At 39.8% G+C, this 16,994-nt stretch overlaps 2 protein-coding genes across 6 annotated transcripts in view; both read left to right on the top strand.

The window, feature by feature from the left end:
• Window positions 1-16,994, top strand: part of LOC146474901 (cystinosin homolog) — a 37,266-nt gene that overhangs the window by 909 nt on the left and 19,363 nt on the right. The gene's annotated exons all lie outside the window — the stretch shown is intronic.
• Window positions 3,744-15,622, top strand: LOC146474903 (uncharacterized). 4 transcript variants are annotated; one of them, XM_085116678.1, is made up of 4 exons: window positions 3,744-3,882; window positions 9,756-10,037; window positions 11,685-11,764; window positions 14,037-15,622. In XM_085116678.1, exons 1-4 carry the CDS (start codon window positions 3,855-3,857, stop codon window positions 14,202-14,204), a joined length of 558 nt encoding a protein of 185 aa, XP_084972804.1. In that variant the 5' UTR covers window positions 3,744-3,854; the 3' UTR covers window positions 14,205-15,622. The 4 variants fall into 4 exon arrangements, with proteins under 4 accessions (XP_084972804.1, XP_084972803.1, XP_084972805.1 ...); XM_085116677.1 differs by lacking the exon at window positions 3,744-3,882 and adding an exon at window positions 6,302-6,384; XM_085116679.1 differs by lacking the exon at window positions 3,744-3,882 and adding an exon at window positions 6,990-7,502.

Genomic DNA, 16,994 nt, shown 5'->3' with positions numbered 1-16,994 from the left:
TCGTAATGGAATTCCACAAACTTCCGCTGATAGTCTGAGTCGCGTAACACACGGAAAACAACGTAACGCGATCGTCGTGACTCAAACTATTCCATTAGCAAGGATAGTTTTATCAATCGGCGAAGCATACAGTTGGAATAAATGAATCAGCCCCAGCATCTCGCGTAATGCCAGTATAGCAGGCATCTTGTTTTTTCTTCGTCGTATACACAAATCGGTACATTAATTTATTCATTAAACTCTCCCCTCTCCTACTCGGGATGTATTGTTTTGATTGTCTTCAACAAAAGCAGGCCAATCAAAATCCATTCTTGTCGCTTATATTGCGAGGGAGGGGACCCACTCACCCCTACCTGTGTGACGTCAATGCATCATTTGATATATTTATTAAAGACGGATTAAGTCGCGCCATATTGTTTTAACATGTTCTGGACTCAAGTGTGCCGTTTTCAAAGGGAAATTTCACCATTTTGAAGCGACAAATCGAAAGAATAACTTCTAAGAAGCACCCGACACGTAAAACGGTGGAAATTGGTGAGTTCTTAGTGAAGGAATCGTGCTTTGTTTGACAGTCTTAGACCACGACGCGAGACTGAAAAGAGGTCATTGAGAAGCTTACGTTATCGTAATGGAATTTGACAAATTTCCGCTGATAGTCTGAGTCGCGTAACACACGGAAAACAACGTAACGCGATCGTCGTGACTCAAACTATTCCATTAGCAAGGATAGTTTTATCAATCGGCGAAGCATACAGTTGGAATAAATGAATCAGCCCCAGCATCTCGCGTAATGCCAGTATAGCAGGCATCTTGTTTATTCATTAAACTCTCCCCTCTCCTACTCGGGATGTATTGTTTTGATTGTCTTCAACAAAAGCAGGCCAATCAAAATCCATTCTTGTCGCTTATATTGCGAGGGAGGGGACCCACTCACCCCTACCTGTGTGACGTCAATGCATCATTTGATATATTTATTAAAGACGGATTAAGTCGCGCCATATTGTTTTAACATGTTCTGGACTCAAGTGTGCCGTTTTCAAAGGGAAATTTCACCATTTTGAAGCCGTAAATCGAAAGATTAACTTCTAAGAAGCACCCGACACGTAAAACGGTGGAAATTGGTGAGTTCTTAGTGAAGGAATCGTGCTTTGTTTGACAGTCTTAGACCACGACGCGAGACTGAAAAGAGGTCATTGAGAAGCTTACGTTATCGTAATGGAATTCCACAAATTTCCGCTGATAGTCTGAGTCGCGTAACACACGGAAAACAACGTAACGCGATCGTCGTGACTCAAACTATTCCATTAGCAAGGATAGTTTTATCAATCGGCGAAGCATACAGTTGGAATAAATGAATCAGCCCCAGCATCTCGCGTAATGCCAGTATAGCAGGCATCTTGTTTTTTCTTCGTCGTATACACAAATCGGTACATTAATTTATTCATTAAACTCTCCCCTCTCCTACTCGGGATGTATTGTTTTGATTGTCTTCAACAAAAGCAGGCCAATCAAAATCCATTCTTGTCGCTTATATTGCGAGGGAGGGGACCCACTCACCCCTACCTGTGTGACGTCAATGCATCATTTGATATATTTATTAAAGACGGATTAAGTCGCGCCATATTGTTTTAACATGTTCTGGACTCAAGTGTGCCGTTTTCAAACGGAAATTTCACCATTTTGAAGCGGTAAATCGAAAGAATAACTTCTAAGAAGCACCCGACACGTAAAACGGTGGAAATTGGTGAGTTCCTGGCGAAGGAATCGTGCTTTGTTTGACAGTCTTAGACCACGACGCGAGACTGAAAAGAGGTCATTGAGAAGCTTACGTTATCGTAATGGAATTTCACAAATTTTCCGTAGCCTCCCACGCAGACGTTCTTGGGGGTTCGTCACGCGTTCCTGCCCTAAGAACGTCTGCGTGGGAGGCTAAAATTTCCGGTGATACTCTGAGTCGCGTAACACAAAGGAAACAACGTAACGCGATCGTCGTGACTTAAACTATTCCACTAGCAAGGATCGGCAAAGCATACAGTTGGAATAAATGAATCAGCCCCAGCATCACGCGTAATGCCAGTGTAGTAGGCATCTTGTCTTCGTAGTAGCTACAAATCGGTACATTAATTACGCGGGATGCCCTGAGGGGGCATACCGTGTCTAAAAACGGGACGATTTCTTTTTCTTCGTCGTAGCTTCAAATCGGTACATTAATTTATTCATTAAACTCACCCCTCTCCTACTCGGGGTGTATTGTTCTGATTGTCTTCAACAGAAGCAGGCCAATCAAAATCCATTCTTGTCGCTTACATCGCGAGGGAGGGGACCCACTCACCCCTACCTGTGTGACGTCAACGCATCATTTGATCTATTTATTAAAAACGGATTAAATTTGGGGCCATATTGTTTATAACATGTTCTGGACTCAAGTGTGCCGTTTTCAAACGGAAATTTCACCATTTTGAAGCGGCAAATCGAAAGAATAACTTCTAAGAAGCACTCGACATTTAAAACGGTAGAAATTGGTGAGTTCATGGCGAAGGAATCGTGCTTTGTTTGACAGTCCTTGACCACGACGCGAGACTAAAAAGAGGTCATTGAGAAGCTTACGTTATCGTAATGGAATTCCACACATTTCCGGTGAAAGTCTGAGTCGCGTAACACAAGGAAAACAACGTAACGCGATCGTCGTGACTCAAACTATTCCATTAGCAAGGATAGTTTTATCAATCGGCGAAGCATAACCGGGATGTATTGTTCTGATTGTCTTCAACAAAGGCAGGCCAATCAAAATCCATTCTTGTCGCTTATATCGTGACGGAGGGGACCCACTCACCCCTACCTGTGTGACGTCAATGGATCATTTGATATATTTATTAATGACAGATTAAATAGTCGCGCCATATTGTTTAAACATGTTCTGGACTCAAGTGTGCCGTTTTCAAACGGAAATTTCACCATTTTGAAGCGGTAAATCGAAAGAATAACTTCTAAGAAGCACCCGACACGTAAAACGGTGGAAATTGGTGAGTTCCTGGCGAAGGAATCGTTCTTTGTTTGACAGTCTTAGACCACGACGCGAGACTGAAAAGAGGTCATTGAGAAGCTTACGTTATCGTAATGGAATTTCACAAATTTTCCGTAGCCTCCCACGCAGACGTTCTTGGGGGTTCGTCACGCGTTCCTGCCCTAAGAACGTCTGCGTGGGAGGCTAAAATTTCCGGTGATACTCTGAGTCGCGTAACACAAAGGAAACAACGTAACATAACATATATTGTTTATAACATGTTCTGGACTCAAGTGCGCCGTTTTCAAACGGAAATTTCACCATTTTGAAGCGGTGAATCGAAAGAATAACTTCTAAGAAGCACTCGACTATTAAAACGGTGGAAATTGGTTAGTTCATGGCGAAGGAATCGTGCTTTGTTTGACAGTCTTAGACCACAACGCGAGACTGAAATGAGGTCATTGAGAAGCTTATGTTATCGTAATGGAATTTCAAAAATTTCCGGTAAAAGCTGAGTTGCGTAACACAAGGGTAACAACGTAACGCGATCGTCTTGACTCAAACTATTCCATTAGCAAGGATAGATTTATCAATCGGCGAAGCATACAGTTGGAATAAATGAATCAGCCCCAGCATCACGCGTAATGCCAGTGTGTTTGTTCAAATTCTAGCAGGCTTTCTACTGACTGATTGTCTACTGATTTTCTAATTACGTTTGCACATTCACCGCTAAAAATAGGTACCATGCGCACCGCCTGACGTAATGACAGGGGAAAACCCTTTTGAAGTCTGGCATAAAAATTTGCCGCAGACGTAAATCGAAACAGAAGGAGGCTGGAGACAACGAGCGATGATACAGAAAAACATAGCCACCGAAGGTAAGTTTCTACATTTTCTTGAAAATTGTTATTTGAGTCATACTAAGATATTTCTATATGTGTTCGAAAACGTCACCTGAAAATATAACTTTATTTCATTTGTGCTACTTCGCGATTAAGCTTAGTTCAACTCGCTCAACTTCTACAAAAACGGCGAAAACCCGAACCGGCGATCGATTATTTCATTAAAGCGAAAAGAAGTGGAATTTCAGGCGAGACTATAAAGGACTACATCACGTTATCTTTGGAGCTGTTTTAGTCTCTTTATTCTTTATTTCATTTACCTCTTTTGTTTTGAATCCCTTCGACAGGGCAGAATGATTTACCACGTCCGCTGACGATTTACATTCCATCTGTATGATTTATTTCTAAAATCAATTTGGCTGTGGGTTTCTTAGCAGTTTAAGGATAGTAAACTCTAAATTTGTGCGTTCCTCGTACGTACCGAGATCAGACAAAGAAAAATGTGATGATCGAGCATATTTTCAAAACTGTACAGGACAATCCCCAAATCGGCTTTTGCTCATCTGTTATACATATTCGTGAAAAGCTACTATATCCTTTGCTTTGTTGCTGTCGTCTTTACGTTTCCAGATTACATTTTGTTACTGCCGATGAAATTTGTATAGATTACGAGAATTCACTCCGGCCGATATCAGCAGAACCTGTTTATCTGGTTATCAATTCGGGAAAAGCCGCGTGGGAAAAAACCCGGCGGAAGTTTCTTATGCAAATATCATGTGCTCTAACTCATACATACATGCATCAGGCGGTGTGCGTCACGACCCACAAAGGGTGCTGGGTAAAAGCATGGAAATGGCTCATTTGCCTCTGGTCACGATCGAGTAAACATCTCTCCAACGTAAGACTTATGTCGATTTACAGTCGCACTGAAACTGGGCATTCACACTTTGCTTCTTTTTCCAAAATCTATCACTAAAGACAGCAATTTGGCAAATTTTAACGGTCTAGTGGCAGCCGTAGATGCTTTTTGTTGGATATACAAGGCGATTTCGTTGAGTTATTCCCGTTTCGGAGACAATCAAAGGCGAGAATTTTTTCATGTTTATTCTTATACTAGTATTTTGTGCCGTCACGTCTGCTTATAGACGCTTTATTATATATATATTTAGACCGCAAGCGGTCGAGTGATCTCTTTCTCCTAAGTTCTGCGGCACGCAATGGATCTAGCGAGCGGTGAGGCCGCATGCCGCGAGTTCATTTTTGTAATTTGCATAATTTTACTGTCACTTTGCGCGCGTTATCTAAGGAAAAAGTACGACTGCTCGCAGTTTATTTTTCATTTTTTTCGCTCAATTGTAGTTTACTTTTTTATCTCAGGGTGATAGAGATCTACATTTCCTTCCTGGATATGTTGAAGAGAAAAAGCATTCGCCCGTTGGCTTTTTCCGGTCGGTTTCCCGGCAGTTGAGCTACTTTGTTTACACGATCTCTTCGTAGATTCTCTATTGGTTCAACGGCTTCCAACGGAAAAACCATAAGGGGTAGACCCGGGTAGACCCCGAAAATTCTAAAATACAAAGGCTAAGCTAGCTTAATGTGCAAAAGTATTGGCCAAATCCAGCAAGAGTAAGTAGCTTTAGCCTCAAGAAATGCAGTAAATCAACGAACAAAACAACATGGCGGCAGGCGCGAGGTCGTCACCTTTGAAATGGCTACAAGCGCGAGCAAATGCTTCAGCTTAAAAAGTAACCTAACCAGCATCAAGCCAATTTGTTCCTCTAGCCTTGAAACGAATTTCAACCGGGAAAAAATGTCACAGACTTCGTTCGTGACGAGATTTTCGACATGCTGACCTCTCCAGACTGATGTTCTTGGGCGCGAAGACTACTGATAAAATAACGCATTCTGATTGGTCGAATTTCGTGACGCACACCGCCTGTACATGCATGACACCTATTATCTATTTATCAGCTTGGGGAAGTCCCTCCATGTATCATTCACGTGCAAGGCATGAACGATGTTAACTTATACATAATTGAACGACTATTTTTACAGACACCCCCAACGGTTCATTTCGTTAGATAGATCTTCAATTGCTACAGCCGGAAATTCGGTTTTGCTGTGAAGAAAAAATTATGCTTTCTTTGTTTTGTTTTCACTTAACATCCCACTTTATTAATTAGGGACGAAAAATAACGTCAATAAAGCGAAATAAGAGATTTACGGAAAACCAACAGCAGCTATTCCGCCGGGGATGGGGATATCAGGGATCTTCCTCTGCAAGTTAAAAATTCAGCTTTGAATCCCAGCAGATCAAATTTTGCACACAGACATTAATGTCAAAGGCTTGGAAGAAAACAGAAAGGGACATTTGATGTTTTTCTCATATTATTGTTGGGTGGCTTTGCCAAGAGTTTAAGCCCTCACACATGCGCGCATACTTTCCTGTTGTTAAAGGCAATGGCAATTGTTGTTTACTCTTTGTTTTTCGGTTTGTGAATTTATTGTTGATTCAAGAGCTGAGGATAAAGAGGGTAAGTAAATAAAATCGATATCATTAGCATAGTTTCTACTCAACAGAAGCCTGCGCATTTGAATATCCTGATTATGAACATTTGCATTCAGTTATTGCGGGTGAAGAAGACTAAGCACGCTCCCTACCCTGGTCGTAGTCGTAGTCAGGGGTAAAAAATTTCCTTCAACACGTCCTGCACTTCTTAGGATAACTACTGACATATCATGCTGGCGCTTTCATAAACGTGGCGATGATTTGTTTGGCAAATTGTTTTGGAAAAGAAAACAATTCAAACTTGTCATTTGCATTTATATCTAGTGCACTGAATGACTTAGACAGTTGACAATCGTTAACAGTGTAGCGTGTGTTCTTCACCTGTTTCCAGGTTAAAATTTGAATTTGAGAAAGATAAAATTGAAATTTAGCTCACCTTACAAACATTTTCAGGGGCTCAACAGTTTAGTCATTTCATTGGATATGAGTTCGGAAGGCATCACCCGCCCCAGAAATTCAGAAATTCGGATTTATTGTGGGGAAATTCAGTTACAAGTCAGTTTAAAATTTCTTTCATATTTCATCTTTGGAGAAGCAAATATGGCGTTAAAATACGAAAAATGTAACCTACATGTGGTATTTTCGTTAAACCAATAATAGGAAATTTGGGTATATGTTTCTGTTTCCTTAACCCTTTTTGCAACGTCAGTATCAGTTGAGCGTCCCGGGACAGATCAAACTGTTCTAGCTGGGGCACAGAGCTGGGACACGGGAGACGACATTTTTTAAAGTATTTTACTTAAATGTTCCCGTTGGGTGCTCCTGTATTTTAAGAATTAAAATTAAATCTTGCTTTATCACCACATCTGCAACAAGTTTCTCTTCCAACACTGAAATTTCACAAACATGCAAGTTGTTTTGATATTTGTTTTAAACATTTATTGCATCTTTATTCCCTTAAAGGAGTTGGCAACTTTGGTTGCCACTAAATCAGAATTTTAAACCATCGACGATTACACTGTGAAAGCATTATTTGGCTTTTTATTATGCTTTTCAGCACAACCATTACCAACGCTTGTCGCTTTGAGGGCATGTCCTTCTCAATGCGCAATGAACGAGTTATAGCGATGGTGGACTTTTTCACTTGGTTGGTTGGTTGGTTCTGTCGTTAACTCTCGGGCATGCGCAGTGAATGAGTTTTAAATTCAATTAGTGGAAACAAACACGTGAAATTTTCTGTTCATGGCACATCAGGATAGTCTTACTCAATCTGTAGAGAATAATTTGACAATCATTTTAGTTTAAGAATGGAGATTTTTCGTTGAATCTGAGCAAAGTAATGGGTTGTTTCGTTTTTTCCACAAAGTGCGGTGTCTTTTAAGCATTAAAAAAAATTTAATTTAACAATAATTAAATTTAAAAATAATTTAATTTTAAAAATTCAATTAGTGAAGTGTTGGCAAGATCTTTGAATAAACAAGATGCTCTTTTATGGAGCACTTAGTGGCATGCGTTAGTGTATGTTTAGCACTAGTGGCCTTATTTGTTGTAGGCCTCACCGATTTTTTAACCTATCCTCCCTTAGCGATTGAACTAACTGAATAGTTTTACTCAGAAATATTGCGTGATATTGCGTTGCGCTACTTGAAAGTTTGCCGCCAAAAAATATTTCCCGCCAGAAAATGTCTTTGGCTGAAAGAAGCACTCCTAACTGATAAGTTCACTGCTAATCATAACTTTTTGCATTACATGAAAACTCGACATCTTTCATCATATTTTTGCTTCTCATACAAAAGTATTACATCAAGTAGATTAGTTTGCTAAAAAACATTAGTTTGGCTGTCAGTTTTCACACGAAAGCGGAAAGTGCCATGTCACGCATCAGTGACGTCGTAAACAAAATTATGCAAATTTCTAGGTGAAAAGAACAATTTTAGATCTCTTCAGCATTCATGCATAGGTTTCAAAGGGAAAAAATGTTCCATTTTCGCATTTTACATCTGGTAATAGGCCTTATCACGGTTTTCGACGCCATTTTGACGAGTAGGCAAACAGGCTTAAAATAACAGTGTTTGTATGGAAATCCGATGTCAAATAATTTTCATAAAACATCGCTTCTGAAAAATTCATGAATTGGAAACTTTTGGCATTAGGAAAAGGATTTTAAGAAAAAAATTGGAGGGATGTTTAGCTGTGCGAGAAAGTGTCCAGTCGTGTTTTGAACTTTCCATACATTTCCCTGTATTTTTTCCCCACAAACTATTTTTAGTAGCAGTTCACGGCTGGTTCGCTATACAGACCAGACAAATGTATGGAAAGTTCAAAACACGACTGGATGCTTTCTGGCACAGCTTCATCCCTCCAAATTTTTTTCCTAAAATCCTTTTCCTAGTGCTAAAAGTTTCCAATTCATGAATTTTTCAGAAGCGATGTTTTATGAAAGTAATTTGGCATCTGATTTCCATAAAAACACTGTTATTTCAAGCCTGTTTGCCTACTTGTCAAAATGGCGTCGAAAACTGTGATATCGATAAGGCCTATTTATCGGAAAGCAAAAGGACACGGTTGATGAATTTTCATCAACTGTTTGATACATACCGTGTTGAATTTATTGAAATGCATGTGTACAGGATCAAAACCTTTTTGGTATGTTCATTGAATAATGAAGCAAAATACAGACAACTAGCTTTCATTGAAATAATTCTTATTTAGCAAGAGTTGGTCATATTTCAAATTATTTTTACTTGAAGATTGCGTGGACTGAACTCCAAAGGAAAAATTTCACGCATTCATGCCGGGCATGAAAAGTAATGCAACGCTTTGTTCAACAGATTTCCCTTCGTGAGATCAGCTCGAGCAAAGTAATATTTTTTGGTTTTTCCACAAAGTGCGGTGTCTTAAATGAACTTTGAGCTAAAAAAAAAGTGGAATTTTTTTAATCGGCGCATCAGAATAACCCTATTCAATGAGTAGGGAATAAGTTAACAATCATTTTTATACTACAAGAATGGTTATTTCTCGTTACATAATCGGGCAAAGATATAATTTCTTTTAGCTCTCAAGGAAGTGTCCATAGCCGTCTTAATTTCAATTACTGATGTGTCATCTGCATTCACGAGTTGGCTCGCAGAAGCCTTTGATATTAGTGCAATTGTATAGTATAATCAATAACAAAGAATATTTCATCTTACAACTTCGTTTTTTAGCTTCATACGTCCTAAACGAAAGAACAGCGCCAATCAATTTCACGTCAACTGACATTTCCAACAGGTTCTACCACAAGACTGAAAAACTGACACATTTGTTTAATCTTTGTAGTTGTTTTTCTTCCTCGCAAGCCATGAACAGTGAAACATTAAAACAGCGCGATCAATAATTTTGTTAATACCCTTTATTTTAGGTATGGAGGAAATGTTGATTGACGAACTGCCAATCGAAACCATTGACGATCTATGCAGCCAACTGGAGAAGCCTCCTTCGCTCGTGGGCTGGCGAGGGCTAATGACAGGAGGCTTTGATAGGCCCTTTTCTGAACATGATGCAAATGATTTTGCAGCAAAAGAAGAACGCCCTGCGAGGGCTTTTCTATATTATCTTATGGCGCAACAAGTAACTCTACAAGACCTTGTGTACGCCTTGGAAGAAATTGGAAATAAAAAGGCACTTTCTATCATCGAGAAAGGTAACCAACTGGGAGCTGGTCATTGTGTGAATTCGTAATTTACTGACCCGTAGAGGTGATGGGATGAAGTGAATGCAGCTGTTTCGACAAAAGGTTGTCCAAAAATGCGTAAAAGCACCCGCGACAATGCTGAAAGGTAGTCTGGGAAATAACCAATGAATTTCAATAAAAGCTCAGAATCCATATTGCCTCCCATCTCAAGTTTTCATTGTAAGGTTGAGGCATAATGTATTCTGAGCTTTTATTGAAATTTATTGGGTATTTCCCAGACTGACTTTCGGCATTTTTGGACAAACTTTGTCGAAGCAGCTGTAATCATCTCATCACCTCTTGGGTATATTACGAATTCACAGCTCCCAGTTGGCTTGATAGCTCAATTGCTAGAGCACTGCAATGAAATCGCACAGGTCATGGGCTCGAATCCCATTCAAGCCTGACTTTTTTCAGACTTTAATAGGCCTGGGGTAAACATCGAATCTTAGTCGAACTTATTAATTTTGAAATAGGCGCATGAATGGTGCGACGTTTGCCGCAATTAAGTTAGACTCAAATTGATTTGTTATTTTTTTATATGGTTCGACTCCAGCATAAGTTCCACTTGCCAAGTCGGACAATGCGACAGTGGTTCGGCGAGCTATCGAAAGTCATTTCTGACATCGCACAGCGTGATAGAAGTGTGTTTTTCGTGTTTCATGAACACTAAATATAAATGCTTCAGATGCGAATTGCCTATTTGCAATAAATGCTCAGTCTTTGAGTCTTCTCTTTCTATTTTTCACAATTTAAAATGCCGAAGAAAGGCCCGACGAGCACTGTATTTCGGCATTTCGTTAGCAAGTCCTAGCAGTAACTAGCCGCGCATCGAGTGAATATCACAGGGAAACATGCTTATTCCCGTGTTTTAACGAAGTGCAACTTGTGAATTATGATCGATGCAGGTTCGAAGTTTGCTACCACGCTGGAATTAGGTCGACTCTTTGTTGAACCTATTTTTAATAAATTCAGCTTTTTATTGAAAGACCTTTTTATGCGAAACAAAATTCCTCGCTTTTTGCAAAAAAAGCGAGGAATTTTGTTTCGCATGTTGCAAACGAAACCCTCAATTTTATGTCCAAAACTACTTTTTGAGAATTATGACGACAATTTGCGGTGAAACTTCCGAAAATTGTTGTTTATAGCTTGGGTAATAATGGCATGGTAATTGTAGTTGAATTCATAATTTATTCAGCTTTTAACTTGCGCTAAATGAATGTTTCAACGTCTTTTGCGTTTAACACTTAAAGTTATTTTATTTGAAGAAGAAATTTCAAATAGGTCACCTTCTTGGCATGGATATTCTGGACACAGATCATTGTTTGCGAATATCTTGTGTGCACAGACTTCTTCAAGGAAATAATAAAAATAAAAGGAATTATTAAGAGACGCTGTAAACAGGTAAATCTGTACAGTCTCGATCTCCTTGTATTTCCACTGCCTGATGCTTTTGCTGTCTGCGTCTCTGTTATCTACATTGAAAAAGGATGAATCCCCTGTTGTTACTCTCAGTGTTGGCGAACAAAATAAGTATCCATCAGCTTTATCCTCTTCTATTAAAATGCACGACAACGTGTAGCTCACATTCTTGTTCTTTCTCAAACATTTATCCAGGAGCAAAGAAGAATGGGGTCGACATACGAGACTTTGGCGGGCGGCCTCCTCCTCGATGCATTATTCGCCAGCCGGAAGAGGTACACTTAATGCCTTAGTTATAAATGATACTTTGTTTACTTGACATTTACAAGTTTCGCCCTCTTTTTAACACTTGTTATTTTATTAAAAAGACAAAACTAAGTTACAATTACAAATCTTACATTAACATTATACAGAATAAAGAAGAGAGTAGCGAAAAAAGCTTCACAATTGATGTTGCCATCTGTTTACAAAACACCGTTGATTAATAAAATCAGGAGAGGCTCATCCTTTCTTGAAAGAATAGAATACCATTAAGGTTTACAGATATATTTCAAAATTACAATAATTAATTTTAAAATTAATTATTAATTAATTAAAAATGAAAAATTGAATAACAATTTTAACTAACCTTTCAGGTGATTTTAAAATACACTTTTGCTCACAAAAAATTTAACCATAATCTTAAAGGGAAGAATTCTTTCTTTTAATTTTATACGGCAGGCTTTCAGATTATTATTTTTGGTTGAGATGTATTTTCTCCTTGATATCTAGTTTTAACCTTGAGATTAAAACCCCTGCAATCTTATTGATTAGACCGTAAAGATTAGCTTGAGGTTCAATGAGACAGCCAGTGAAATTTTATAACTTGCCCTGTGATGTCTTGGAAGGTTGACGATGCGGGTAAATGTTTCGGCTTGTTCCCGTTTTCGCGAACAAGCCGAAGCATTTTACCTTCACCAGTCAGTATGCAATATGGATCAAGATGGGAAGATTGATGGGTAAGACAGTACACTTGTAATTCCCAGTGTGTCAGTCAGATAGTCACCACAGGTACATAATTAGTTTCAGCACTTTTCAGGAAGAACTGAATCGCCGATAAAGTAAAATGATTACATATACCATGCAGTTTTTCCCGCCTATCGAAGGTAATTATGTGTTTCCACAGCCTCCTCCCCAGTCGACCTTGGCACGCAATCTAATGTGACTTCACCCGTCACCCAATTGAACTGACCGGGCAACCTCGTTCCAAGGCTCCTCTCTCTTCCTCCCTCGAAAAAAGACACTAATAACGACTGGTCACGTGACGGCATGAAAACAAACATCTCCCCAGTCGGGGTACACTCGCTCTGTTATTTTGTTCGCAAAAGCCGAACAGAGATTTTCAAGGAAGGCACGAAAGCAAGAGAAATGAGAATTTGGTGTAGTTTCACGCGTCCTACAGAAATCGTATATTAAGTAGAACCTAGTGAATTTCAACCGGTCAAAGAAGCAGAGGTTGATAATTGACTCTACAGCTTCCCGGGAAACTTGAATTGGTGTAATTTATCTACAATATAACTGTAGGTGTCACTTATTCAAGTTTAGCTGTAATATAAAGCATTTCGTTTGCTCTATAGAATGAAATTTTATCGGCCTAAGTTCATCCATAATTCTTGGAGTAACAGCTTTATAGGATCTTTTAATTCATCGCTCACACGAAAACACAAATATATTCTTGTCAATATAAGCTGTTTATTTAATTCGCGAAGCACAATACTGATTTAATCACTGATTTCCTGTGAGAAATGACAGTTTAAGCTAGTTTTCAACATAATTCTTATGGATTAGCAACAGCGTTACCCGAGTGGAATAAACGTGAACCTTTTCCAGGTCGAACTTGCGTTGAGGTGTGAGTTGGTGTGGAAATGCTTGGTTATAAAATCACATGTTTTTTCACAAACTTCGCAGCCGGTTTTTTGGGCCTTTCTAAGAAACGGACAACTGCATACTTTACTACCCCTCCCTAACGGCAGATTTTTTTCAAGCACCCAGATTTTGGGTGCCACGTGACCAGCCGTATCCAGAGTCCTCTCTCGAGGGAGGAAGAGATTCTAAATTAGCACAAGTGTCGGTTTCCTATATGATGCGTCATACCAATAGTAATATTTTTGAAAATACTCCCCTGATCATAAACCACGAAGATATGAAAGTACTACGAGTAAAGACCCTTGTTACTCTCAAAATTAGTCATTCTCGTCCCCAGAGCCGCAAGGCCCTGTTAGCCGCCGGAGGCTGGGCACGAGGACTCGTCCGAAGGCCCAGCCGGCTGGGAGAGACAGGAGGATCTGAGGACGAGAATGCGAATTAGTGCCTTTTATTATCGGTACATTACGGTCGTCGTTCCCTTCAGGAAGATAAAAACTTTCGGGGCTCGCCACTTGTGGAATTCACGATACCTAACCTAGGCTTCCTTGATGGCCCAAAGCTGTCCATAAATAAGGGATATGTGAAGAATCCAGTTTTATCTGTCAACTATATGTTGCCTTTTTATTTTTCTACTCAAAACAGAATTCCTGCACTCCGCCTTTACAGCGCAGGGAACAAGTCGAAACATCACGACCTCCGGTCCAGGAGTCGGGAGCCAGTGAGGCCGAGGAGCATCCCCGTGACCTGGGACCTCGAGCTTTCGGGCAAAATATAGTTTACATGCTTTTCCGTTGTTTGTTTTTTACTTAAGTTTGATTAAGCGCCGAAAACAAATTTAAAAACATGATTTAATGCTAAAAGAAACTTTTTTCTCTTATGGATTGTGAAAATACCAAGGGCGTAGCTAGCCTTTAAGCCATTAAGAACAGGCTTAATAAGAATTTTCGTAATTAGTTTTTTAACAGCCGAAAGGCCGTATTTTCTTTTGCTTACTATTCAATAGCGAATACTCCCTATATCAACGTTTTATTTTGAAAAATAAAATAATGGCTTTTATAATTTAATATTATATATTAAAAAAATGCTGAAAGGTTAACAAAGGATAGAAATGCTACTATAGAACTTTGAAATAGTTTTGCGCACGAAAATTTAGTTGACTATTGATTTCTGCCTTACAGCGACCTTGACAGCTGTGCGCCTGTAATTTTTAGGAAGAAAGTACAACGGACATAAACTGATCACTCAAAATGCTTGTCAATGACTTCAATTGATGAATCAGCAGGAGAACTAAGTAAAGCGTGTTATTTCGCATATACCTAGAGGAAATCCCTATTCGCGTTCGTTTTGTGCGCACTCGAGAGAACAACAAGAAGGTGCAGGTATGGGAGGAGTTCCTTGGGTTTGTACAAGCTGAGAGCACCACAGGACAGCACTAGCCGAGAGGTTTAGCAGACCCGGCCAGCAGGGATATTGACCGGATGCGCGCACAGGGCTATGATGGGGCGGCAAACATGGTTAGGATTCACAGAGGTGTCCAAGCAATTATTAGTTATTGCGAGATGGGTGCTTGCCGAGGGGGAGAAACCAAACAACCTGGAGGATACACTAAGCTGCACAAGTGAAGATCTCTATTCGAGTGTTGCCACCTTGCTTACCATCCTGGGCTTACCATTCTCCACACCATGCCAGTGTCCACTGCTACACCAGAGAGAGCATTTAGCACCATGAGAAGAGTGAAAACATACGTGCGGCCCACTATGCTGACAGAGCGACTATCATCCGGCTAGCTCTTATGCACGCATACAGAGAGATGCCAATTGACCCCCGAGAGAATCATCAGCGACTTCTGTGCGAGCAAACCAAGGAGGCTTGCATTTGAGTGATGGTTAGTCCGTAATAGTCATGCACATGATTATGCCAGGCAGTCTTTATCAATTTTAAATTTTCCTTTTAATATAACGAAATCCTACAAGAAAAAGGAATCAGCTGTACATCTGTATTAATTAAAGCATTAAATTGTTAACTAGTACGGCCACCTGTTCCTACGTTCAACGTTGGCAAAGTTTGATATATATGACTTACGCTGTACAACTTGGGCTTTAATGGAAGAAACTGCTGGCTACGCCCCTGAATACCGTAATTTAAAACATTTTGTAATTATTATCCACCTGGACAATGTATTGTAAAATCAATAAAGTAGATAACATTAAAAGGGGATGGAAATTGGAGTTGTTGTAGTTGTTACTAATGGTTGTTATCTAACGTGGTGTTGATGCCATTCGTGGGTAAATCGAGGTATGAAGTTCGGGTAAAATAAACCAATCAGAAAAGATCTGCCATTCACGAATGCTAATACCAAATTTCACCAAATCTCCAATCTAGAGAAAGTTACAGCCTTTTCTTTTCCAGTACAGAACCGAAAAGGTTTGGTCACATGTTAAACATATACACAGCAATCCGAGCGATACAAAATGTTCTTTAAAATGTAAATTTCTCTATAACGTAAGAAGATCTGAGTACGGGATTAAGAGTCAATAAGGCACGCTCTCTGATTGACTAATACACACCACCATTTGCCTGTGGCGTCAGATTACTTTTGCAATATGCTCATCTGGTGCCCAGCTGCTTGTAGCCTGCAGAACAGGCGTTATTTTTGCGTTTTTCAGGCGAGCGGAGGCAAGCGCGGAGCGCGAATCACGCGCGACGGGAGGGCCGCGAAAAAAAATGACGCGTTCCTCCCGTGGCGCGTGAGTCGCTCGCCTCGCGCTTGAATCCGCTCGCCTGAAAAAGGCAAAGAAAAAAAAAATATATATATAACGTCTATTCTGCTGGCTAAGCTGCTCGTTGGCTGGATTCCACCCTGCAAGCAGAGCCTTTCTTTCCAAGAGAAAAGCAATACTCAACTTTTCAATTGAGCATGCGTAAGCTATTGCATACAGTTACATCCCAGGGCGAGTCGCTTAGCCTCAAATTAGAGTTTTCCCACAACAACACCAACAACAACAACAACAATAACGAAGGTCAGCTTTCTCTAAATAAAATAATTAATTGTTCAGATATTAAGCCCTTGATTATGTCTCAAAACCGAACGGTTCAATTTTTGTTTCAAGGAGAGCTACAGGCAAGCCATTTCGCTTACTGTGCGAGTCATTTGGAAGGGCATTAATAGAACCGGATACAATACTTTTTCCAAAACTTTCAGTCGTGAAAGTTGTTACAAATACAACGAATCGGTCAATTAAAAAAATATTTCAGTAAAACAGTTTGCCATCAATTATATGCTGAGAAGAGTTCGAACATTTTCTGGGGAGCCTGCAGCATTTTCCTCTCACCCGATTTTGAGTATTCCTTAGTGCTTTCGATAATCGTACAAAGGTGTTTACCGAGTATCGTCAAGCACAATACTCCACAGATACGTCTGTTTCAGTAAACAATCTCTCGAATCGATTTTGCCTTGCTACAGTGTACACAGTCTCAGCCTTAAATTGAAAAATTTATGAGTACGCTATAAAAACCAGTTTGACAACAAAAAACCGGAGTGGCTGGGCCGAAAGTTTAAACGACGGAAACTTCAAAGACCTGACACGATCTCTTCAGAGC

The sequence above is a fragment of the Pavona decussata genome, unplaced genomic scaffold (genome assembly GCF_977016875.1).
Source record: "Pavona decussata unplaced genomic scaffold, jaPavDecu1.1 SCAFFOLD_87, whole genome shotgun sequence".
In the NCBI taxonomy this organism is placed as follows: Eukaryota; Metazoa; Cnidaria; class Anthozoa; order Scleractinia; family Agariciidae; genus Pavona; species Pavona decussata.
The sequence above is the reverse complement of the archived record's forward strand: the minus strand, read 5'-3'. Positions and strand labels throughout refer to the sequence as shown.

Coding starts and splice junctions, on each gene's coding strand:
- LOC146474903 (XM_085116678.1), top strand. CDS start 3,855: ATGATACAGAAAAACATAGCCACCGAAG. Junction 3,883..9,755: donor GAAAAACATAGCCACCGAAG/GTAAGTTTCTAC, acceptor CCTTTATTTTAG/GTATGGAGGAAATGTTGATT. Junction 11,765..14,036: donor TTATTCGCCAGCCGGAAGAG/GTACACTTAATG, acceptor TACTCAAAACAG/AATTCCTGCACTCCGCCTTT.